The 24,333-nt window shown below is 45.5% G+C and overlaps 1 protein-coding gene across 1 annotated transcript in view; it reads right to left on the reverse strand.

Moving 5' to 3' along the window:
- Positions 1 to 536: 536 nt before the first annotated feature.
- Positions 537 to 24,333, reverse strand: part of FRMD1 (FERM domain containing 1) — a 30,568-nt gene continuing 6,771 nt past the window's right edge. Inside the window, exons 3-13 of the mRNA XM_009281755.1 lie at positions 15,805 to 15,884; positions 13,621 to 13,697; positions 11,773 to 11,959; positions 9,080 to 9,235; positions 6,737 to 6,802; positions 6,459 to 6,527; positions 6,094 to 6,268; positions 4,012 to 4,347; positions 3,743 to 3,871; positions 2,930 to 3,009; positions 537 to 824 (exon numbers count right to left, since the gene is read on the reverse strand). Of these exons, the coding sequence (XP_009280030.1) occupies positions 537 to 824; positions 2,930 to 3,009; positions 3,743 to 3,871; positions 4,012 to 4,347; positions 6,094 to 6,268; positions 6,459 to 6,527; positions 6,737 to 6,802; positions 9,080 to 9,235; positions 11,773 to 11,959; positions 13,621 to 13,697; positions 15,805 to 15,884 (1,643 nt within the window). The remainder of the gene's footprint in view (positions 825 to 2,929; positions 3,010 to 3,742; positions 3,872 to 4,011; positions 4,348 to 6,093; positions 6,269 to 6,458; positions 6,528 to 6,736; positions 6,803 to 9,079; positions 9,236 to 11,772; positions 11,960 to 13,620; positions 13,698 to 15,804; positions 15,885 to 24,333) is intronic.

Here is a 24,333-nt window from a genome sequence, read left to right on the forward strand (position 1 = left end):
TGATAAATCCATTTAGACACAGTGTTTGCTTTACTAGCTCAGCATCAGTTTTGGTCCACTGTTTTTGGTTTTTATGTTGGTCGTGTCACTGCTAATGGCGCAGGCCACTTCCATTTTCTGCTCAGACAGACACTTCAAATGCCAACGTTAAGTGCCACACTCCAGTTGATTTGCTCTGTAGTCAGGTCTGCCGAAGTGATGCCACTTACTGATTATGGAGCTGAATAACAAAGCCACTCACAATCTCCTGCAAGAACCAAAGTGACATCACATATGTTGGTCGTGTCACTGCTAACGGCGCAGGCCACTTCCATTTTCTGCTCAGACAGACACTTCAAATGCCAACGTTAAGTGCCACACTCCAGTTGATTTGCTCTGTAGTCAGGTCTGCCGAAGTGATGCCACTTACTGATTATGGAGCTGAATAACAAAGCCACTCACAATCTCCTGCAAGAACCAAAGTGACATCACATGTGTTAATGAGGTATATATTTCCATGATGAGCTGTTTCCTAGTATGGAAGAGCTCCAATCTCATTACACCACAAACTCCTCTGGGAGCTGGTCCTCTCCCAGAAGATCCAAGGAGAGGCAGTTCATGGATCGCTTCCCATAAAGGGCAGACTTGGTTTTGCAGTCTGCTGTGGAATAAACGCAGCCATAGATAGACAGCTTATCCTCCAGGCTGCAGCCAAACGTGTAGCTGTGGGATGTGTCCGAAGACAGCGTGGCACTTAGTGGTGGGTGCCGGTGCTTGTAAAGGCGGATGTCATCCAAACTCTGGCTGTGCTGGTCTGTGCAGCTCCTGCTTTTGGGTGATCTGACCTGCCAGTTCAATAAGACACATGCGAATAAAAACCAATGAGCTCAGACACAGCCTAAGGATGCTGGCTACGCATGCTACAAGTTTTCCAAAACTGTTCCACTCCTTCAAACCAGCCCCACCAGCCTTCTGAAGGACGTTGACTTAATGAACAAGCTGTGAACCATTAAGAAATTACAATTACACTAAGCTGCCCTGCCATGTTGAGCCAGATCCTGATCTCTCTGCACTGTGTCCTCAGTGTCCAGTACAACGGATGAAACACTTGACAGGTATTGGCACCTGAATGACCTGACACTTCTTGGCAGATCCATGCAGTCATCCTCAAATAGACAAAGTGCACCTAGCAAAAAGTTACCCCAACTGCTTGAACACACTGAGTTAGTGAAAGCCTAATGAGCTGAAAGGAAGGTTCAGAAGGCAACCATGCAAACTAACAGGTTACAGCGTCCAAAATTCACTAAGTGCAACATACAGTTTCATCTACATAACATTGTTCAGCAATGAAGAAAACAGAAGCAACAAACCAGCAGTAATTCCCAGAGGCAGCGTCTTGCTACGCAAGCTGTAGTGACTTGGCCTCTGCGGAGGAATTACTGACTGTCCGAGACTTTCCCACCTGTTTTTTCTTACTCTGTCTCTTCATAATCAGCTTTTAAATGCTAATATTAAGGCTGATTTCAGGAATATCACTTTTAAACCAAGACACTTCTGTTGGCAACACAGAAAACTTCCTCCCAGCATCACTTCTCTCACCTCCACAGGATGGGAATTAAACAGCTACCCTGGGGAAACCCTGCGCTGGCTCAGCAGCACTCCCAGGAACAGGCACACACTATACGATCCGGTCAACACTAAGGAAAACCAGTCCTGCAGCATTTAGTTATGTGGCCTTGGAAGGAAGGTGTTTTGGTTTTGTTTTTTTTTAAAGATGCACCAAATATTTGATGCATAGAAGTGGCAGCCAGGTCTTTGCTATTGCTTAAACAGTCCTGTGTTGATCAGAAACATTCTTATGAAACAGATGCCTCCTGATCAATTAATAGCATAAGCATGTGTTGGTAAAAGCATTAATGTAAAAACATTACTTTAAGCAAGATGCCCACTCCCTGGCCCTGCCCTCTTAAGTCATTCCACTCAAATATAGGAATAAGTTCATTATGATTTGTACTGCACCGTCTTCAGCTTTGGAAAAAACAACCAAGATTTTATTGAAATCTCCTATAGCACTTTACAGACTATTTTGCTGATAAGTGAAAATTTCTTATCACTTTTGACTGGGTCCAGGAAGAAGCATGAAGAGAGAAAAAAAGTCCTAAGAAGGGCTTGAAGTCCTTGTTCAGAAAAGTTCAGGGAGTAAAGGGCAAAACAATGAACAGATTTTTAAAATTCTTTCAGCAGATAAGGCTAATTTGGATTTGGAGAGAGAAGAAATGGTGGAGGCTTGTTTTGTTTTTTTAAAAAAAAAAAACCCACAACATTTCTACCCCAGTGGGTACAGCTATACTTTGAAAATAAATATTGTTTAGCCTTAAAAAGACATTTTTATAAACTTTTTCCAAGCACAACTTATGATATGACATATTTTACCATATATAGTTGCCTTTTCTCAAGAGTTTGATGAAAAGAAAACATTGACAACAAAGACTTCAGCACATACATAGTATAATCACACAAATGATAGTAATTAGAGCCTGAGCATCTGGTTTTGCTCTGATGTGAGCTCCTTCTGGCTTCAGGAGCAGAAAGATGATCAAGTTTGCAACCCACATCCAAACTGCATGGATGGTCTTGGCTCTATATTGCACTGAAAATTTGCAAGTGGTTTATTTTCCATTTCCCGTCTGGAAGCCTAAGGCAGATGATAGCTGGCTTGCAAGATTTCCATGTAGATTGCTCCAAACCTCTCTATACTATTCTGGACCCAAACACTGCTCTCATCCTATCCCTGATAGCAGTAGCTGGCCAACAGCTGGTTTTGGTTACACCATTTAAAATCAGACAAATCCAGACCAATCAAGTTCACCTGATTTACAGCTGTCTCCATTACACTAGACCTTGGTTCAGTGCCCACACACAGACCTTCCTGCCGAGCGCCCCGCCTTACCTGCTGAAGGGATTCCACACTTTGACCTCTCATTTTTATTAGCGTGACTTGCACCACAGACAGCGATTCCCGATTTATAGCTGCAAAGGAGAAGAAGGAAGTGAAAAGTGTTGCAGGTTTGAGGTTTTGTGGGCTGGGGAAAAGGGAAGTTGTTCTCACAAACTACATTCAAGCAGTGCTATCCTATAAATATACATATACATCAGTAAGCACACTCAATGCTCTGGGAGTTTTGCTCACAAATACTCTTTTTGCCCTTAAGGATCAATGTTTAAAAACTCAAGAAAACAGCTTCTCACCAGCTTGTCCCATATTCACCCGTCTTGGTTTGCTATAAAGCCTGTATGTCTTAAGGCCAGACAGCTCCTGTGTGACCCCATTGTCTAGCATTCCCGGTATCACAAGCCACAAAACTTTACCTGTTAATTCCTGTGACTAGCCCATTAATCTGTGGTTGAACCCCTTGGCTGTTTTGTGGTATACAAGATTTTAAAGCAAATTCTTTCACTACAAAAGGTTTACCTCAGTTATCTTTTTGTCATTAACTGAGTATAAACTTGGCAAATTTGGAGAAGGGAGACCTTGAGGAGCACAGAGGAGAGCAGCACTGTACAATATAGGGTGCTGGCCTTTAACCTCTAGATGAGCTAACTTCAAATCCTGTTGCACTAGGGCAGTAAGTAGCACTGATAGTTGTTTGGAAGAAGATACAGCTTTCTTAGATCCCTCAGATTATGCCTGGCTTGCCAAACATATCTTCCTGTTGGTAAAGCCTAAAGAAAAGCACTGAGCAGTAGCAGAAAGCCATCTCACCTTGGCAGCTAGCAGCATCTAGAGGAAGAGATTCAACAGATTCTCCCACAGTGGCCTCCTCTAACTGGTCTCCCTCTAAAGGCTCATCTACAGGCACCTCCTCTGGCTCATCTACTGCCAGCTCAAGCTCTAGGAGGAAAAAAGCGGCAGGAGAAGGGTTAGCATTACACTTCCGCTGCAAGCCGCTTCACATTGTCTTACTCCCCATTCTCCTGCAGGAGAAAGCAAGAGCGGGCTTAGAAATTGCTCTGCATCTCCAAATTCTTTACCATCGTCCTGAGAGTCATCTTCAGCCCGCCCTTTGCTGACACTGTCAATGCCAGAGCTACCGTAGCTGACGGTTGAGCTGCAGGATTTCTCTTTCCTGTGCACCCGGTCAATGCTGAAGGGCTCATCCACTGACATTTCCACTGACACCCGGTGCCTGGAGTCAGCCTCGATGCCCGATGTGTGAGAGCTGCCGTGGCTCCCTGTGGACTGGCGTGAGAGACGGTTATCCCTCCGGCTGCCCCCGCTGCTCCCACTGCCACGCGAGTTCTTATCACATGGGTCCAGGTCCATGTCTAGCGTGTCACTGATATAGGACTCCCGGTAGCGCTTCTTCTCTGAGGAAGAAAGACGAGAGAAACCAGTGGGAACTTTAAGCAAGACCGAAGGAAGGGTAGCAAAAATAATCAGTAAGTTCTGGGACTGGCACAACCCGACAATTAAGAAACAACTGCTGCAGCTACTGAACAAATACAGGGACAGTTTTGTAATTTGTTTGCTCAGCAGATACTGGGATGCCCAGCTGGTTGTAAATTAATTAGTCAGTCATACTTGCAGTAAACCCAGCATCTCCTGAATTAGAACAGGCAGGTAGAGGCAGTTATGATACAGCAAATAGTAGCTTCCAGAATGAAGGAAAGGTCAAAAAAACCCAAACCCAAAAAGGGAATTACTTAACTAACCTAAGTGCTCAGTCTTTAAAAACAGAGTACATTGTTTCTTGAAACCGTCACCAACATGTGGAGACAGCTAAGAACAGCATCCCCATGGCTGGCATTTATTAATGATTTATTAATTTTTTCTCCCATGGCTTGTATCTGTTACCTAAAGAGAGGCGTGCTGAGGGTGGTCAAGAAATCCACAAGACTAGTAGACACAAAACAACCTAGGGCCTTTTGCTCACATGCTCTTGATTAGTGAGCCTTTCTACAGGTGACTGGCATGTGCCACTGGTTGCGCCTGCACAGCTCAAGGCCACTTCTATAACCCCACTGAAGGGAAAGACAGAAATAGCCAAGCTACATGAGACCAAGGGCTGCCTTGCCCTGTACACCGATTCCACACAACCAGTGATCACCACTTCAGAGATGGATGTAAGCTCCTTAGAGTTGAGATGGGCAGTAACCAGAAACAAGTTTCTTCCTGACTTCTCCCTGGAAGGAGTCAGCCTACGTCCTCAGACAAGAGAACCAACTACTGCTGGCTCACTTCTACTGACCTTGAAGGTAACGATACAAGGCTTACAAAGCCCACAGAAGACAGAGAAAGTGTGAATGGAGAATGCAGGGAACAGCAGTCAGGAAAGTAGGGGGAAAAAAGCATTCAGGAGAAGGCTAGAGGGAAGGGGACACAATCCTTTGAAAGAAGACCTATGCAATGCATTAAAAACAGTCACCAGGGAGAGGTAGGCTGAGAAGTTGTAGGAAACCCAGCTTGCAGAGCTAGAAAATGGAAGGGGGCAAGCTGAGAGGTGATGAAATGACCGAAGTTTGCCTGGAATGATACCAGGGACTGTCAGAGTTCAAACCACTGTTCCTATGGAGAGGGGACCCCATCAGAAAAGACAAATTCTGGGGGTCCTGATCTGGTCTCAGGCTGTTTCTGGCACCTGCAACTCCTAGCTCTTAACTGTCGGACACTATAGACTAAGTTGTGTGCAGTGGTTAGTAAAGGGCACTAAAAAATTAAGACGCAGGCTCACAACTTGTACTGCTGCTTGAACACAAGATTTTATCCCAATGGAAAGCTTTTTATTCAAAATTACTTCCACTCAGAAGCATGTGTCAAATGTGCACAAACTGGGAGCACAGAGAGCGAGGATCTCCTCTTACTTAGAGGGAGATATTCCCCCTCTACTGCTCTTACACACACACTTTCTGATCATGGTCTAGCAATGTGGGAGCCATAAACACTTCCCAGTAATGGATTGGAAACATATCTAACACCTCTATTTCTCTCACCGGCTTCCTGATAAGGCAGAAACACCATTAATTAGATAAAGAGCAGCCACCATGAAGCAACAGCAGAGCCTAACATGCTGTACTCTTCCCCTTACCAAAGTCACCTGCTCTTCTGTCACGTACCTTCAGCCTCCTCCAGTTTTCGGATTTGCTTCAACACTGGCTGGATATTCAGAAAGAGCCGGTGGCTGTTGCTGAGGAGCTGCAGCAAGTGCCGTGACCTGAATGGGCAACCCGTGTAGTAAACCAGTTTCCGTGCAGAGGGCAAACCATCTGGCTGGATCTCAAATTTTTTCCCCTACATAAAGAGGAGAGATGCCAGAGAAATGAGCAAGAGCATGTTTTCAGCCACACAGCTACCAGAGATAGCTGCGGTCTTGTGCGTACGAGTGACAGGACTTGCCATGGCAGTGTGGGCAGGCCGACAGCTTTGCCAGGTCCAAGGTTGACAGCCCGCTGCCAGATGGCCTCCGCTCCGTCATACTCACCAGAAATGCCAGTTTCCCGATGTGTGACCAGGGAAAGTCGTACAGGAGCTGGCGAACGTGATTCACCTCCTGCAACACATCAAACTTAGAGTGACACAGGGACTGGCAGGTACAGGGTGGAGTCAGCAATGTGCAAAGAATTTGCAAACAACCAAGAATTTGAGATATGCGGAGCCTGGCGCTCGCAGGGGAGGCAGAGGAGCTGCGGTGGGGGGGGAGTACGGGGGAGCTGGGCACAGTTAATGCTACACCAGAAGGCTTTCACGGCAGTCTGTTACCTGATAGATGTGCATTCCTCTCAGGGTCAGGCCCAGGATAACCGTCGGGCGATCCTCCTTCTTATCCTAAAAGAACAGAAGAGCCCGGAGTCAAAGGTTAATCTACAAAGACCACGCTCTTGTTCTGGCACCTACTGCAGAAGAGGTAGCAGGACTGCTCATCAGGCAGATGCCATCAGCTCATTTGGTTTTTATTGTGTTTGTAAAGTGCACCTTGCCTTGTTGACCCCTGAAATATCTACACCTAAAATCCCCTCATGCTGGGCGTCTCAAGCATTTCACCAGCAAACGCCCTAGCTGCCCTGGACAGGGAATCCTGTAGCTTTAGTGATTTGAGGATATGGACAATTACTGCTCTCAGAGGTACCCCGTAACCTCTGACACTGCCACATGTGTGTCTGCTGTCCCCATGAACATGGACCACCCTCACTCTCCAGGTGACAGAGAGCCTGAAACAGAAAGCACGCCTGTCCCCTTCTCCTTGCCACGGCACTGCTGTTCTCATCCAGGGACTTGCTGGACCTTAGGTGTCCCTTGGCCAGGAGGGAGCTAATCAATGCCCACAGTTACAGGGACTTTCCTTCTAACCTTTTGATCTCAGGTGTTGGGAGCAGGTGGTTTTAAATGTTTGCGGCTGGGTTGGAATACTGCCTTGTTTTTCCTCATGCTGTATCTTGATACAACATACTCGGTCTCTAATGAGATTCCTTTGCTTGAAGACCAAAAAAATATCATAAACTAGTTCTTTCAGTTTTTCCTGGCATGGTAAAGTTAGGGAGGGGAACACATACTTTTCTTGCTAGGAGGAGCAGGAGGAAGAAGATTTTTGGGTAAAAATTTATGGGCTCACCAAGCTCAAACTTTACATCAAAACTCTCTCTCCTCATCTGGCTTGTCAAGATGCAAGCCTTATACCATCACATTACCTCACCCTTTGCCCCTGGTACCATCCATGTCTCCAGTTTGAAGTCACTAAGAAATGCTTTCTGCCTCCTAAGGACAAAGAGCTTTGCAAATCAGTATCGGTCTGGAGGAGAGATACAGGGCTCAGTGCTGTGTTTTCTTTTGGAGTTCCCAACCTCAGTAGCAGCCATGAGGAGGGTGTAAGACAAAAGTGACTGCTTTTGAAATCTCAGGGCAGCCAGCACACCAACACCTTCACCTGGCACCCCTGTGCACTCAATCGGGAGCTTTATGACTCAGGTGTCACCTAGGAGAAGGATATCTCATCACAACATAACTGTGTCACACGGCAGGAAGAGTGGATCAAACAACACATGAAGTAGTTACCAACGCATAAAATACAAGTTCAAGTCAGACAGGACTTTGGATATTAAGAGCAACCAATTTCACAGCCCTGGTGCTTTCAGATATAAATTGTACCATGCCCTGTCAGCTGGATTTCTTACGGCGTTCAAGTGTAACCAGCCCTCTTATGACTGCATCATTAACAGCATTAGAATCAAAACAGAGAGGACAGAGGAGAGGTAGGGGGAGCATCTATGGTTTGCGAGGAACTGAAACTAAGCCTGGACTACAGACCAAACTGGAACTTATTTCCTCCAGAAAATGCATGTTTCTCCAGTAACTAGAGCTGCTTGGTCTGGTCAAAGGACACAGATAACTCCCATGCATAATTCCTACTGAGCACAAACAGTCAGGAAGTTTAACTGAGTCTGACAAAGTTGAGTATCTCCATTTGGGAAAAAGGTCCAAGCCATTCCTAGTTGCACGAGCAGGTTTCACTCACCTAAGTGGAACAGAAAGCTTCTCTTTAGTCCTATTTCTAGACCTAAACTCTCTTAGCATGTGAAAGTGAAGCGCATTCTGTTTAAGCAGGCTTGGGTAAGGAGTCCAAGACTCAAGGACAAGCAACAATCCAGGAATCCAAAAACCGACGTACAGCTGAAAAAACACCTCTGACAGGGTTGGAGAAGGAGCAGTGCAAGAAAGTCAGGATGACTCAATGTCACCTTTAGTTATTACATGATTTGTGTGAAAGCTGGCCAACCTGTTGTCATCATTTCAATGGACTGCAACAAAAAAAAAGGCTTCTCAGCGATTTTCCTGGTGCGAGTCTACTGACAGGCAGGGACAAAAATTAAGTTTTGCCATTCCTGTGGCCAGTTTATTGCCTGAGGAACAAAACTAGATTCCAGCTATACCTGTATATTGGCAACAGATTTGTTTGTGGGGACAGGACTCATTGGCTGAACATTTTAGACTTGTTTGGCCTCTCTGAATCAGAGGCAACCATCCCTCAAAAACAGAAAGGAAAAAATGCAACGGTGCACCCAATTAACAATGGGAGAGAAGTTAAAAATAAGAAGCTCTTTGTTTAACCTTCTGCAGCCTGTAGAAGTGGACAGGCACATCTTCCAGCAGGCAGGACTCCTTAATGAACTTCAGCACCGCTTCCTTAGCGCTCAGCCCTTGCTGTTCTCGGTGCATCTCTGGGGCATGTTTCAATATGTAGTCGCTCCCCCTCTTCGCAATTATCTAAACCACAAGGAAAACAAACAAGTCAGCAACTCTTCAGCAATCCCCATGGGAGGCAGCTGTGATCAACAGCAAAGCAGAGACTGCAGGTGGAGGAGGTTCATACAGTCCCTCAAGATGTTAGTCCATGTTCACCTCTACCTCTCTGGAAGATAAGCATTTAAAGCAGCCCAGATGATACCAATGTCTCCAAACAGATCCTAGATGACAAAATCATAACAGACCAAGACTACAGAGGTCGTGTCAGCTCTTTTCATTTTTAAGTACTGGAATTAGTTTTCCTAACTCCTGGCATCCATAAACGCTTATGGGCAGATAACAAATACTGCTCTGCATGCCAACACGAGAGCAACATCTCCAAACACTGCAGAAATGCTAGGTGGTCCTTTTAAGACCAGGAACTACACATTAGGCTTATTTAGCATTTCCATCCTCAAAGTGGTGGATAACACTATCTCAAGGTATTTTTTATCTGTCAGGAGTGGTTGGTAGGTACGTGGCTTTGCTAAGCAGTAGAAAAACCTCCACTGAGCCTTTTGCTCCTGTCCTGCAAGTGCCCAGTTCCCATGCCTGCCCACATCCCCTCTCCTTACAAGGCTACAGGACAGCCTGGCCACCTCCCGTGCCAGACTGGCCCCTTCCAGGCTGCAAGCAGCAGTGACACATAAGAGGGGTGTTGGCTGAATTCACTTCACAAAATCCCCCGCTGTTGGGGCCATTTAAAACTAGATCCTACCAGGTACCCAAGAACATCCTGCCAGGAACAACCTGCCCTGGCTCAAAACAACCAGACCCCATCACCACCCAGTTCCCACTTCCATTTTATATTAAGCCCCTTGTTTACTCTGTTCAGTAACACCTCTGCCCTCCTCTGCATGCCTTGCCAGATTAGTTGCCCTCCCACGAGGAAGGCTGGGCTCAGTGGAGGACAACATCAGTGCCATCAGCTGCGCAACGTCAGCGGAAGGAGACACACCAGCTCCACAGTTCAAAGCTGGGTTGATCACCCCAGGGCAGCACTGTCTCTCCTCGCCAGCAGGAGGCTTGGGGCAGCCCTCGGCCAAATGATCTCAAACACATGTTGGAGGAAGAGATCATGTTGAAGGAGGAGATCGCTCAGTATCTCCCCATGGGAGCCTGGGGGCAGGGAGAGAAGCGTCCCCATGCCTGCCAGATTTTGCTCTTTATAATGATGTAATAAATCACCCACATACTTGCTTGGGGTTGTGGCTCAGCACAGGTGAGCCAGGCTTTGCCTTGGCCTTTGCAATGTTTGCTACATGAGCAATAGTCTGTGATAAGACTTTTAACTGCCCCAGAAACAGCACGCATGAGACCCACCTTTTCCAGCCCTTTGTTAGCTACCTTCCTGCCAGGTGCCCCGTAGCAAGGAACAGCACGGGATGCAGGCCTGTTGTTTGGGAGAAAGACACACTTGTGCACAGCAAGGCAGGCAGGCTGGGACTTGTGCGTAAAGGAGACTCGAGCAGCCTTGCCTCCCCGACGCAACCCCTGTCACTGCTCTGAACCTTCCCCCCAAAGCAGAAGACAGTGCCACCTTTCAGGGGAGACTCGCCTGGGGACAAGCAGCCAACTACCAGAGGCATCTGGGCTTTTCGACAGCTATCCCAAGGCACGAGCTGGGCTAAAATCCACCGTCACAGCAGAGAAGGGGGCTTCAGAACTAAGTCAGGTTGCAGAGGAGGGTCTGTCCAGGTCCCAGGGAACATCCTGCTCCAGCAGACATCAGACATTACAGTGACGTGTCTGTAGCAAAGCTAGCTTCCCTTTCTATTTTTATGGTCACTAAAGTGTTTAACAACAGTCTTTCTTGACATTTCACCACAAGAGGAGAACTCTCTGCAGGTAACCAGTCCTGACACAGTCTTAGCTAATTTGCCTTCATTTGACAACTAAACCAACTCTTGGCTTTCTAAGTTGTTTGTAAGTCTTGAAGGGCACAAGCCCTTTATAAGCACATGCTTATAAACAAACATGCAAACCCTTCCCTTTTCTCTTACTGCTGTTGAGTCAGAGATGAATGACAAAGCAAGCACTGGAGGCACTGCACAGCAGTACTACCCCTTAGGGTTTGGGTCTATCCATCCCAGAGGTAAGCATTACAGAGATAGGAACAAAGGGCAATAGACTTGGCTTCGCTGCCCCGAGATTTTCTGTAGAGTTTAGGTTGTGCAGATCTTGCTGATGTACCACTGCAAACACACAACCCTTTAAGCCATAGAAGAATTAAACAAAGACAGCCGCATTGTCGGAGTTATTCATTTGACACCAACACATTCCCTCACCAAGGAAGGGTACACACCTCACTGATGAGTAAGCCCAGGAGGAATGGGCACCTACATCCAGTGGAAAGAGAGGAGCTATCTCTTGATGGAAATTCAGGGTGATGCTCTGCCACTCTGCCTGATCACTGCAGTGGGAGTTGGGGAGGTTGCGTGGCTGCAGTTAGGTACCACCTTGACATAGCTCCTGCTGTGTGCGCAATCTTTTGACAAAAAGATCCCCCCTAAACTTACCCATTGTGGGAAATAAGCCTGAGGTTCAAAATATTTGCCAGCATGGACCTTTTCCCTGTAGTTGCCCAAGTCTGCCTGTAAGCTGTAGGCAGCCAGCAAGAAGTAGATTTCTTCTTTGTGGTTGCACCGAGACATAAGTACTTGCTCTTTGAGATGGCAGTAGTAGAGCTGCCGTGCCACCTTATCGCTGCAAGACACAAAGGCAAATTTACTTGAAGAAAAGAAAGTTCAGGCTCAGATAAGGCCCCTCAAACACATCTTCCTTCTGAGAAGAGGGATTAAACTTTGACATCCCTGATGTGTGCCAATGCCACCCTGATACAGTTGTGTGTATGTAGGGAGCACCAAGCCAAGATCAAGGTTTTCTCCCACTAAGTGTTGTACAAACATGGGAAATGATAGCTTCTATTTTGAGGAGCATGAGATCTAAGAAGTTAAGGCAGAAGGTAGATGAAAGAAAAATCATGTCACACCTGTTTTGGAGACTGACTACATCAAGCACTTCTGTTTCTCTGGAAAGCCTGTAGCAGTCAGGAGAGTCAACTCCCTTGAATCCCAGTCCTGTTTCTTGCACACCTGTCCGCCTTTCCCCTCTAAACCTGGCACTGCTTTTTCATTTCACCTTGCCTTAGGCTCAAGGTACTTTTCAACAGCTAATTCCCTGCAAGGTAGATCAAAAGACACAGGAGCCTTGGGCTTGTTTTTGTCTTCTTTCTCAAGCTGCTAAACAGGGATAGTCTGATAAGGCATAACTATCGCGTAGCCTTGATAACCCCCACACACCCCTGCTGTAAGAGCTCATGGGAAGCAAGCTGCTGACATGTACGTATAGATGAGGTGCTGGACACTACAGTCTGCTCGTAAAAGTGTGTGTGTATAGTTTGAAGGGGCCATGTAACTACCTCTGCATGGCTCCACAAACCTCTCCAATTAAATTACTAGTGCAAGAGAAAGTTGCTTGTGATGCTGAAGGATACGTATATCGGGGGCGGGAGAACAATATGCAGTCTCCCTTGGTACCTAAAAGCAAAACTAAATAAAAAACACTTAACAGCCAGACAGACTCCAGAAGAAAGACTCCCCTGTATCCAAAATGAAAGACTATTGAGAGAGAAAAACAAAAAACCAAAGCTTTGTTCAAGACAAGAACAAATGCCAAAAATTTGGTAAAGATTTTAATCCACACGAATGATCCCAGCTCTTGGCTTGCCCCAGGGTCACAGCCATGCCAGAAGTGTTGATGCAAATTAACTCTGTCAGTTGTTCATTTTTAACTACCTCATCCTTTGTTCTGTACTGTGGGTGAGGGTGGTGGTGTTTTGAGTGCAGCCCATATTCCATGTCAATGGACTACACTCAAATGCAAAACTCTAACTTATGAAGTAATTTCTTTTGTCCATTTACAAAAGTCCATTTCCAGGAGTAGACTGCAGAGAGCACTGCTCAGATACAAAAAACAGAACCAAAATTATTAGCAAGTGCTCTGGAGTGTAAATAGCTATTTTTAGTATATTCATCTGATGCTTTTCATACAACCAAAAGAAGGAAGCAAAAGTGTGTTAATCATATTTTGATACTGTTGTCATTCAACCTGCTCTCTAAACACAGATGGAAAAGCAGTCACAATTTTCCTAGGGATAAGGAGTATGATTCAGAGGGAAAACATTCATGGCTGGGTGAGGAAGTCCGTGAAGGTCTTAAAAAAAAGAAAAAAAATCAAGTGGATTTTTTAAGCTTATTTCTGTGAGCTCAGAGAGATGAGCTTAACAAAGAAACATTATTTTTCTTGCCTTTTAAGAACACAGTGAATAATTCAAAACACAGTAACTACCACAGAAGGGATCTTACCTTATTACTCTTCCATTTTCTACGTAGTATTGTACTCTAAAGAACGCAACAAAAGGAGGGCTGAATTTCTCTGTTCCCTAGAGCAGAGACAGAAGACAAGTTAAATAACGTTCAGCATCCAAAATTCCCGTTACCCCGTTTGGTAATGTCCTCTTCTCCCAAGGTCACTCCCCATACTGCTTTTCATTTTCTACTCTTAGCTCTTGGCAAGTTTTAGGGGGGATCCGACTGTCTCGGAGGCTCACAACAATGAGGCGTTTAGACAGGCTGAATGGCAAAACAACCTAGGGAGGGCAGAAGATTTTGGATGGGGGGGATGAGCAGGTATAAAAGAGTCCCAGCGTAGCCTGGGGATGCCCAGTCTGGCCCGGAGTTACCTAGCTCAGCACCTGGCAGCACCGCAGACGCATTAGCGCTGAACGCAGCAAGTTTAACACAGCCTCCCTCAAAGCACCAGGCAAGGCTGCAGGGCAGCGTGCCACGCTGGCACGGCTGCAGCGTTTCCAGGGCACACCTAGGAGTAACCAGCTATCTCTGCGCCCCACCACATCACTCAGCAGGGACACACGCTCTGCTGTGTTCAGCATTTACTGCCCGAGGCTGAGGTGCACCAGCCTGATAGTGACTCCTCGCCTTTTGTTTGGCAGGGCTAAGGTATAGTTATTCATACCTTCCTGCAGCCACAGACCAAAAGGAGACACTGATGTCTGCTTCACACTGAAGATGTCTGTTAGAAGAAAGCCAGCAAGAGTTGTGTTGTTGTTTTAACTACAGCCTACCCTTCAGACTCACAGGCTTGTTTAAACAGGAGGAAAAAAAGAAAAAAAGAAGGGGAGGAAAGAAAAAAAGGAACATCTTATCTTGCTAGCTCATTCTCTCATCTTTTCTACTTTGCCACTCGGTTCTTTAATGTTTATACAGGTAACTTTGGTCACACAGGCAGTTCCAAGGCTTTGCTGGTCAAACCTATCTCACTGGGACAAGGTGCATGGCATGCCATGCACATATGATGCAGACAGCAACTTCTTGATCATCATGCAAATATTTACATTTTATTTCTGAACTTGTTCATAGTCACCCTATTTTATCAGCTGGACTGGGCTTTCCACCTGAAACCTCTTCATAGGAATTAAATCCCTGTCTGCTAAGCCAGTCCAATAGCTTAACTTGTCTCAGACTTCAGTACTGCCAATGGCAACTCATTCAGCCTTTTATGATTCACCTCACACCAGGGGTTTGATGCTTACCCTGACTTAAAAAGTGTTGCAAGAATCCAGCCTCAAAGCAACCACAAAGCATACCCCATCTCAAGGTGATCAGAAACACCTGCCTCGGGGAAACCCTCACTGGCTGGACAGACAGCCCTCTGCACAACTGGCAGCTGTCTTTGAAGTGACCCTCACTCATTTGGGAGAAGCAGTATGGGATAAGAGAGATCCCTGAGCCTCACTAGTCATCTGCAAACTTCTTTAAGCAGCAGAAATGGCAAGCGTGCCTACTCTGCAAAAGAAAACCCTTAAGGAAGGTAGAAAAAGTCATAATGAACTAATTAAGATATCTGAATGTAATTGCATACTACACTTTGCTCTAGACTGCGGCTCCTCTAATAATGACACACACAAACAGGCATTATCATGTCTGAATGACTGGCACTACACAATTACATAGGCTTGTCTTTATTTCACATAGCTTTTCCCTCCCTTGACAGGGCTGGCTAGCCTTAAAGAACTAAGACTCTTCTCAAACAAAATATCCTTCCTCTCGCTCCACTGTCCTTTTGCACGTACTCTGGAAGAGTCACAGCTCCAGCCCTCTCCCTCCTATCAGTTTCAAGTCACAAAAGGTCATTTTAGGCTGTTCTGCTTAAGGATAACAATGAGGTCTCCAGACTCTTCACGGACTCGGCTAAGCTCAAAAGGAAGACTGACCAACTGACCTTCTCCACTCCTGTAGCCGCTAAGCAGCAACCACGTGGCTACTATTGCTCAGGTAAAGTTGTGTAAGGGGCTGTTTTAGCTTTTAGTTAATTGTACTGCTGTGCACAAGTCACTGCATCTTGCTACTGAACAGCATTCTGCAAACCATCTTCAAGAAATGCTTTATGAACCTTAGTTTAAGAGCTTTCATTTCACTGTGTAGTCCAATACCAAAGCAGTAGCCTCCGAAATTAAACATCTGTCTTACCTTGGTGGTTTCTTTCTTCCATTCCTTTGAAAAATATTTGCTAAGCTTCTGCTCCAGGTCTATAAAAACATATTCATTATCTGAAAGACAAGAGGAAAAAGCATTTAATGTTAAAGAATTAGAAATTCTTATTCATTAAATACTTAGATGACTATACAAGTTGTTTCCAAGCAATACACTTTAAAACAAAGCTAACCAGGGAATAGACAGGGCAGGGAAAAGAGAGGGCATCAAGTCTCTTAAGTACACGTGCTACTCCAGACAGTATGGAAGGAAGGTCGGATACGCCTTGATTCAAGAGATGCTGATGTAAAGTTTCCCAAACACCTTAGCCAGAAATGCAGAATTCTTGCTTTATAAGCAAGAAGCCACTTACAGAAGGGAAACATCATCTTACCAAGCTAATTGTACTGTCAGTTTAGCGGACGCAGTTTTTTGTTATTATTATTAAACAAGCAAGCCCTACCCAAACTTCCACTCTGCCATCATGTAGCACCATGGTCCAATGTGGCATAAGCAAGTAGACAGAGTCAGGTATTTGACAGGTTTCATCCTCTACATATGAATGGGATTCTCTGAAATGGTGAGAAGGAGGAGGACCAAACCCAAATGCCCTCCTCAGAAGGTCTGGTGTCTCCTGCTCATACCCAACTTCTTTCACAGAGCAAAAAGATGGATAAAAGGAAGGGAAACCTGGCCTGCCTCAAAGGACCAGGACTTGCTCTCCACCCAAGTGAGGGTGAACAAGAGACAGCCTGAACAACACATTGTCTTGAAAGAGCTTTGTGCTGCTTTCAAAGCCAGTGTTTTGTAACACTGCTTACCAATTATCAAATCCAAACAACTCATCCAGTGAAAGATTTTTCCCTGAGTCTTCTCAAGTAGACCTGACGGGTGTTTCAGGCTTCAGCAGCAGTGCCAACTGAGCACGTTCACCTGACCAGTCCCTCTACTCTTTGGTCTTGCCCAGGAAAGTGTTGACAGGTGGCACAAGTGCCAAGTTGAAGAGCTTGTTCCTTCGACATGAAAGGAGCAGGAAAAAAGGGAAAAAAGAAAAAAAAAAAGAAAAGAATCCTTCACAAAACAACCTTCTGCCCCTGAAGACCAGCCCGGACTTCCAAGCTTTGGCTTTTGCTTTCTGATGTCAAACAAAAAAAAAGGAAGGGGAGAATAGAGGTGAAATTTTTCTAATGGAGATTTACAACCAAGTGAGAGCCTGCACTCGTGTCTGTACAGCAGATGACTGGCAGAGGCCAGCATTACAGCAGGTATTCAAGGGGGCTGTAAGCTACCTCGCAGCCATCCTCCCAGAGCATGCCAGTTCCTTACAGGGGCAGATACAGCAAATACTTCCTTTGCAAGCTTTTAAAAAAAACAAGCAAGCAAAACAACCCCCTGTTGCCACCCCCTTCACCTCCCATCTCAAGTGAGAGAAACCACACCTGGTGCTAGCCAGAATTGGTCCACACACCACACTAACAGGAAGCCTTGTGTAAAATACCAGTAACACTGGACACAAATAAAGAGGACAATCAAAAAAAAGTCCTGTTTCCATCTCTATGGTCTTTCCTGCATTGTACTGATTGCAGCTGTAATTTTAATATAATTACACTTCTGTTTACCACGTTGCTTGACATGTCACATACATACACAACACAGTATTTAACAGCGCTGTTGAAACTGCTGTACAGAAATGCTGAGAATTTTAGTGGTGGGAATTTAAGTGCTGTAGCACACAAGGTAATATAAAAGTTGTTTTGCTATTTGATGAGGAGAGGAAGAGGTTTTAACATCAGAGACTGCATCTTGTACCTGCCTCTTCACTTATGCCTGTAAGATAGGGCAGCTGGGGGGCTATGCTGGCCCCAACCCTTGCTTCTCTAAGTCCATTAAGATCAGATAACGCTGACTTGAAAAGGTTGATAGAAGTCCTAGTCAGTGAGAGAGATGGGTTTGGTCCGTTTCTTGGACTTGTCTCTGTCCCTTGTCAGCTGCCAAGCTGATAAGCGTCTCTCTGTAAAGCTTTTCTTAAAAAGTAAATAAAAGCTCATTTAGAAAGCAATTGCACAGCAAGCGACAGGAGTGGGATAACACGAGCACAGCACCCAGTCCCTCCCTGGGCTTCGGCAGTCCCAGGGCAGGGTGCTCGCTCCACTACGGGCTCCCACAGCGGGACTGGGGCTGCTCCTGATGGCACAGCAGTGTTGGGTAAAGCCCGTATCGGTTCTGCCAACACCACAGCGTTCAGCTGCCATCTTGTAAAGAGGGCAGGGAACCTGCATGGCTCTAACAAGCTGTGGGGTCAGTTTTCCCTTCTTGCTCAGGAATGATCCCATGCCTAGAGGTGTTTAGGGAAATATGTGAATTATTCCTCAGCCACGAGGGAAAGATGGCAACAGCAAGCACGGTGATACACCCTGAGCCATCCCATCACACTCGGATAGTGGGACAGAAAGGGGAAGAAGATGACAGAGCAGTTCCACCGTAGTAAAGCCATTTGTTACCCACACCCTGCAGCCCCTATTTATCACTGTCATGTTAATTAGGTTAGAGAGATGACTCCGGGAGGGCCCAGGTGCCAAGCCTGAGGACTCCAGGTCATTATCATGCCTACTGAGAGGTGCACATAAACCCCAAGAATAAGCCAGGCTGAAGGAGGAGGACACCGCGATGTATCAGCTCTCCCTGGGGGTCCCACTCCTCCCCAGCCCAGCATCCTCCCTCCCATACAAGAATGCAGCACTGCATTCCTGCCTTAATGAAGTTAATATTGCTGGAATGTCAACCTGCAGTATAAGCCTCCATCTACAAAAACAAAGAGGTATTTCCCTCCCCAGCCCTACGTGGGTTGTGGTTTGGTTTTTTTTTTTCCTTAAACTGGACTAGTGGTGAAACTTAAGAGATCTTTTGCCGAATGCTAAAACTGTCTCTGGTTTGAAAACAAGCATCTCTAACAGAGGTGAGGGCACCAAACTGCAGCACCTCAGCGCAGTGCTGTAAAGGACAGTATAGAAATGCACAGATGGCCGCCTTTCCAGGGAAGAATGTGTCCAATCTGTGGATCCAAACAGGGCTGGATACTCAGGAGGTACAAACTGTCATTGCTTCACTGGCCTCAGCTGAAGGACAACAACTGAAAGGTACTAAGAAGCTGGCTTAGAAGTACGCACGCATGCAAATACGCACCCATCCACCTGCAGCTACTGACACTGCGTTCATTAATCTCATCTCAGCACTGTCAGTGAGCTTAAAAATATATCGTATCAGCTTCTCTTAAAAGGTTCCCTCGTTATGTATGTACAGATACCAGACTTGGCACAACACAGCACTGCAATCCCAAGAAACGCATCTGGACAGCCAGCTAGTTTGCAGTAATGCAATTTACACATTTCTCCTAATTTCAGCTTTTAAGAGCCCTCAAATGAAATGGAAAGTTTATGCTGTAAAAATCTACCTTCAAATTAAGCAGTCACCAGAAATGCAAACATTCAAGTGCTCCTGCTCTGCAAAATTAGCTTAGCATATTTACATATTTAAGCAAATACAGGACGCTCATTGTTGCAAAAAAAAAAAATAATGGGCCAGGTCTCCAGTCAGAAAAAAGTGACACAGTTCCAGTGAGTAATGCAGACTTACAATAGGCATTATTTACACTGCAGGGAAAACGGGAATAGAAAATTATGGCTGTAATACAGGGTCAAATCAGTTCTGAGTCATTGTTACTCTAAAAGCCATTATTTTGCATTAACCAGTGCCTCCCCATCTCTTTCTTTATGAAAGGTAAGTTCCCTGCAGAAAAGGTAAGTCATGGTGAATGCCAATAACCTGTTCTCCCCTCCTGTGCCCATTTTGGGCTATGAGCACTGAGAAATTTCACAGAGGTAAGTCCTGTCTTGCCAAGAGGCAGAGCTCAGGCCCTGTTGGCAGCCAGGAACGTCCCATTAACTCCTTTGGTTGAGTCAAGTATATTTTAATATTATAACTATTTGGACAGTCCAGAAGATTAGGATTCAAATAAAATATGAATTAGTGCAAAGCCAAAGTTCCACATAGCAAGCATTTTCTGCCTTAAAGAGAAGGGAAAAAAAATTATCCCTGGCTATAGTGCTTAACTTCTCCCAGATGCTGCAAGAAGCCTCATGGCAACCACCACTACACCAACAACAGGAAGGAGACCGGGAGCAGAACAGAAGGATGCTGGGGTTAGGGCAGAGCTAAAGCTTAAGAAAAACAGCACTCAAAAATACCTCACAACACATGCTGTAGACCTCACATAACCTGTTTAGCTTCCCTGCATGCCAGCATGGATTTTTTTGTTAGTTTATCGAAGAAAAGCCAGCTACACACTCCTTTTGCATGTGGAGCTCCCCAAGTATCCAAGTGCTGGTGGCCTGGGAACATCACTTTCCACATGGCATCTGCTCCAACCACCTCTACATAACTTCTCGATGCTCCTGGTGTTACCTTTGAATCCAACAGAAAGAAACCTCGTCTGCTTTTCAGTACCTGGTTGATTAGTTTACTACAGGGTCCAGAAGAACTTGGTTCAGGATAACCTTGTGTTTTCAGCTTTAGCTGGAAAGTACACGTATCCCAAGTGAAGAAGGGAAGAACCACAACAGAGGCTGGGATTAAAGCAAGGGAGGTCCTGGCTGAGGTCACTTTACCTGGTATGGACAGAAGGTATATGGAGGGAAGAACGAAAGGAGGCAATATCAAGAAGCCCAAGGTTGTGTGGCTGTTAGGAACTGTTGAGATCTGAAGACTGAGATAAAGGCTCAGTCATTCCTGACGATGGCTAGGTACTGCAGGAATTTTATGTTGGCATCTTACAGTTAGCAACAAGGCATGCCCAGACAAAGATCTTCGGACTTTTGGCAGTATCACAGGGGATTCTTCTGCACAAGAAGAGCTGCAGAGCCATTTCCAGCATTGCTCATCCAGGAGCAAACAAACCCCTTGCAATTCTCAGGCAGGAGAGCACTTGGCTGGATGTTGTACTGATGCTGAAGGAGAAACAACTGACAGCAGGTACAGGCAAAAAAAGGCCTTCCTAGGAAGAGACCATGCAAGTACTTCAAAGGAGTATTATATACTTTTTGAACATCTGAACCCCTGCAATTCCCTCTAGGTGGCACATTTCTGCACGTTTTTCTTACATTGCATTTAACTCACTTGAGGTATCAAAGTCATTATAATAGAGCTGTATCTTAGGTTAGAATACAGAAGAAATTCGTAAGGGATATGCAACTACCCAAGCAGATTTAAGGGACGAGAGGCAGAAGCAGTGATAGTGGGGAAGGACTGGGGAGTAGAAATCAGAGGGTATTTTGGAGAACTTCTGTTGTCATCTGTCTTCTTAAGAGGCCTTTTGTTATAATAAATACCCACACAATATAAAGATAACATGGTAGCATATTCTGTCCATGAACTTCAGTACTGAAGGATACACAGATGCAGAAGAGTTAACTGGAGACAGAGTGGTCTTGGCAGAGTTAACCACCAAGCTCCTTGCTAAGCGTGTGCTGGGAGGCACGGGTCTGGCAAGGTGAACAGCCATAGCTGTAAGAACTGAAGGATGATCCTTGAGGCAGGGGAGCTGAAGCAAAGGGATTTGGTTTTGTTAGAAAGCCACCCTGACAAACTGATAAGAGGACACAGAGATAGCGGCAGGGTATAGGAACTGTAGGCTTGCTCCTTCCCAATCGAAGGCTTCCATCTGCTTGGGTCAAGCAAGGTTTGCTCCTAGAAAGGAGAAGCCCAAGATTCAGGATCGCAGAGATCTGGGTTATAACAACAAAGGAGGCCTGGCTGTTTTTTGTCTGCTGACAATCAGTTTTGTTTTAGAAGACTGAATTGTGTCGCTGCATACACTTTCTGATAACAAGAGGGAAACCTCCTGCAGGGCACTAGATAAGGTTAACCCTGCAGGAGGAGCTGCAATATAAGACCTAGCTGCTGAAGCCTGTGGAGCCAGCTTGAACCTGGCAGGGTTGCAGGGTCTTTCACTGAGCGAACTACAAGGAAAAAATGTGCTGCAGCAGCAGCAGCCGCCTGCTTGATGATCTGTGACAAAACTAGAAAAGCAACGTGTCCCAAGCTTTGTGTCAGTGTGGCTTCCCATTAATATACACTCCTGAAGTTAATTTTCAAAGGGATCAAATTCTTCTTATAGATGCAAGCTTTTTTCCCCCCAATACAGTTGGCTGAAGGGGTTTTCGTCTTGATAGTAAAAAAAGCTCAAGAGCAAAAGGGGTAAAAATTCTGTTCTGCCACCATTACTGTTATCTTAAATCCTGAAGCTTGCCCTCAGCATCTGTAACGATCAGAAGTGAAGGCAATGAATTTAGGCAACAAATGCTGGAAGACACGCTCCAAGACCTAGAGCTTAGATCTCACAGCATTCGTGGTTTGCAGTTTGCACAGTGCTTTGTGGTGCTGTTTTCATTTTTGCCACACTTAAGGGTTAAACTTCTGTTTATGATTAAGGAGCCCAACCTCTCCCCCTCACACACATACTTACTATGAGACCAACTGAGCATTAGTCTATCTGTACAACGTCTGCAGGTCAAATGGGCTCCTAATCCAGATAATCCACCCAGTGTGATTGGTTACAGTTCTGTAGAAATCCCTTAATTTTCATTCTCTTGCCACTGCTAACAGTCAGGGTTTTGTTGACAAATTAGCAGCAAGGTAATGGATGCAGGTGGATTAGAATACCTTGTTCTGCATATGGAAGCATCACACTGCCAAAAATAAATACACATTAAGAAACTGGGAAATATACCCTTATTAAAACAGGGCAGCTGTTTCTCAAAAAATGACATCTTAGAGCTGCAGCTCAAAGAGGTGAAAGCATGATGCAGAAGAGGAATACTTTGGTCTGAAACACAGAGGTTTCCTCTCCAGTTTTTGGAGATCTAACCCGCCCTTGCCTCACAGGCCAGCCCCACGCCTTCCCTTCGCAGCCCCTGCAGGACGTACACCGACTTGCTGCCCGGCCAAGGCAGCTGACTTAAGTACGCACAAGACAACCCTGGGCAATGCAAAACTTACCCAGGCCTCCTCACAACTTGACCGGGCTGCTTCCTTTTCTTGAGATGATAGCTTGCCATGAAACCAAAAATCCCTGAAAAGCAGGCAATATCTCAAAGGCTACTTCCAAATGCCAGAGATGGAGAGTGTTACGTGTGCAACAGAAGCAAGACCTCACTTACCACTGGCAGCAAGGGAGATGATCACCAGTCTGTTGGCCAAAACAGGGGGGTGGGGGTGGGAAATCAAGTTGGGGAACAGAAAACCAAAAGACTTCCTTTGCTACAGCTCTACAGTAATAAACCTGAGCTATTTTAAAAACAAAATAAAGAAAACTAAAACCCACCACAAAAGACTCCAGTCAGCAGCTTTCTGGACTTTCACAGACCAGGTTTGCTCCCTCTCTGGAGAGCGGGCTGCAGCCTTCCCAGTGGCTGTGGCCATTCAGGCTGAGAAACTCACTGCTGACACTTTTCTGTTGTCCAGCCCCAACAGTTTCTTAAACAGAGGCACAAACAAAAATAAATCTCCTCCTCATCCAAAATCCTGACACCTGCCTGGGTGGTGGAGGGAGACAGCTGTCAGGAGGAGCTAGGGTGAGAACATGGAGCCTTCAATTAAGCAGCTTTACAAACTGAGCTACAGCAAGCAGGAGTGAGGAACAGTCCGGAAAACAAAACAAAACAAAGAGAGGTTAATTCAGGCTACTGGGCTCCTGCAACTCTTTTCCTTGACGTTTTTCTAAGAGCTTTGCGAAGAATTAGCTTCTCTAAAAAGGAAGAACGCTGTTGTGAAGCGAGAAGATGATTGTTTATGTTTAGTGCTATGGGCAATTACTTTAAGGTCTAGTCAGCACAACTTTAGTATGCTCTTTGGGTTGGGGTAGTTATACTGCATTTCCAACAGGCTGAAAGGCATCTGCCACAATCGGGTATTTTGGGGCCAGAGCCCCTGTGCTTGACAGGGTGAAGGAAACTGCTCCATGCAAAAGGTGGGAGGGAAGGAAAAAGCAGGGTACAGAAAATATGAAACAAGAAAGATATGAAGGGGAAAAAAGTGAAAGAAACACGAGGAGAACAGGAGAAAAGCACCTAATTCAAAGAAAATGGGAATGAAATTGCCCTGTGTTACAGGGGAGGACAGGAGCTCAAATTTCACCCAAGACGTCCTGCAAGTAGAACAGGCAAAAACTGGTGTTATAAAAAGGCGGCGGAGGGGAGGGACTCACAGGAACACAGTCGATTTGTGAAAAAAAGTTAAGAGTATTCAGGTCTTCCTCACATTACAAAAAATGTGCTGGTTTAAACACACAGATACTTTTGTTAGCTACTGGTTTAGTTACATTGATGGAATCTCTTGGAGACTCTACAAACCTGACGGAGATAAACAGCTTACGCCAGTCTTCGTTTGAGTGCTGTGCTCAAAAAAAGCAAAAGTTCTTAGAGAATGAGAGCAGAAAGGAAATGAGACAAGTAAACTTAAAAGAAACTATTT

This window comes from Aptenodytes forsteri, unplaced genomic scaffold (assembly GCF_000699145.1).
Source record: "Aptenodytes forsteri isolate BGI_AS27 unplaced genomic scaffold, ASM69914v1 Scaffold132, whole genome shotgun sequence".
Classification (NCBI taxonomy): Eukaryota; Metazoa; Chordata; class Aves; order Sphenisciformes; family Spheniscidae; genus Aptenodytes; species Aptenodytes forsteri.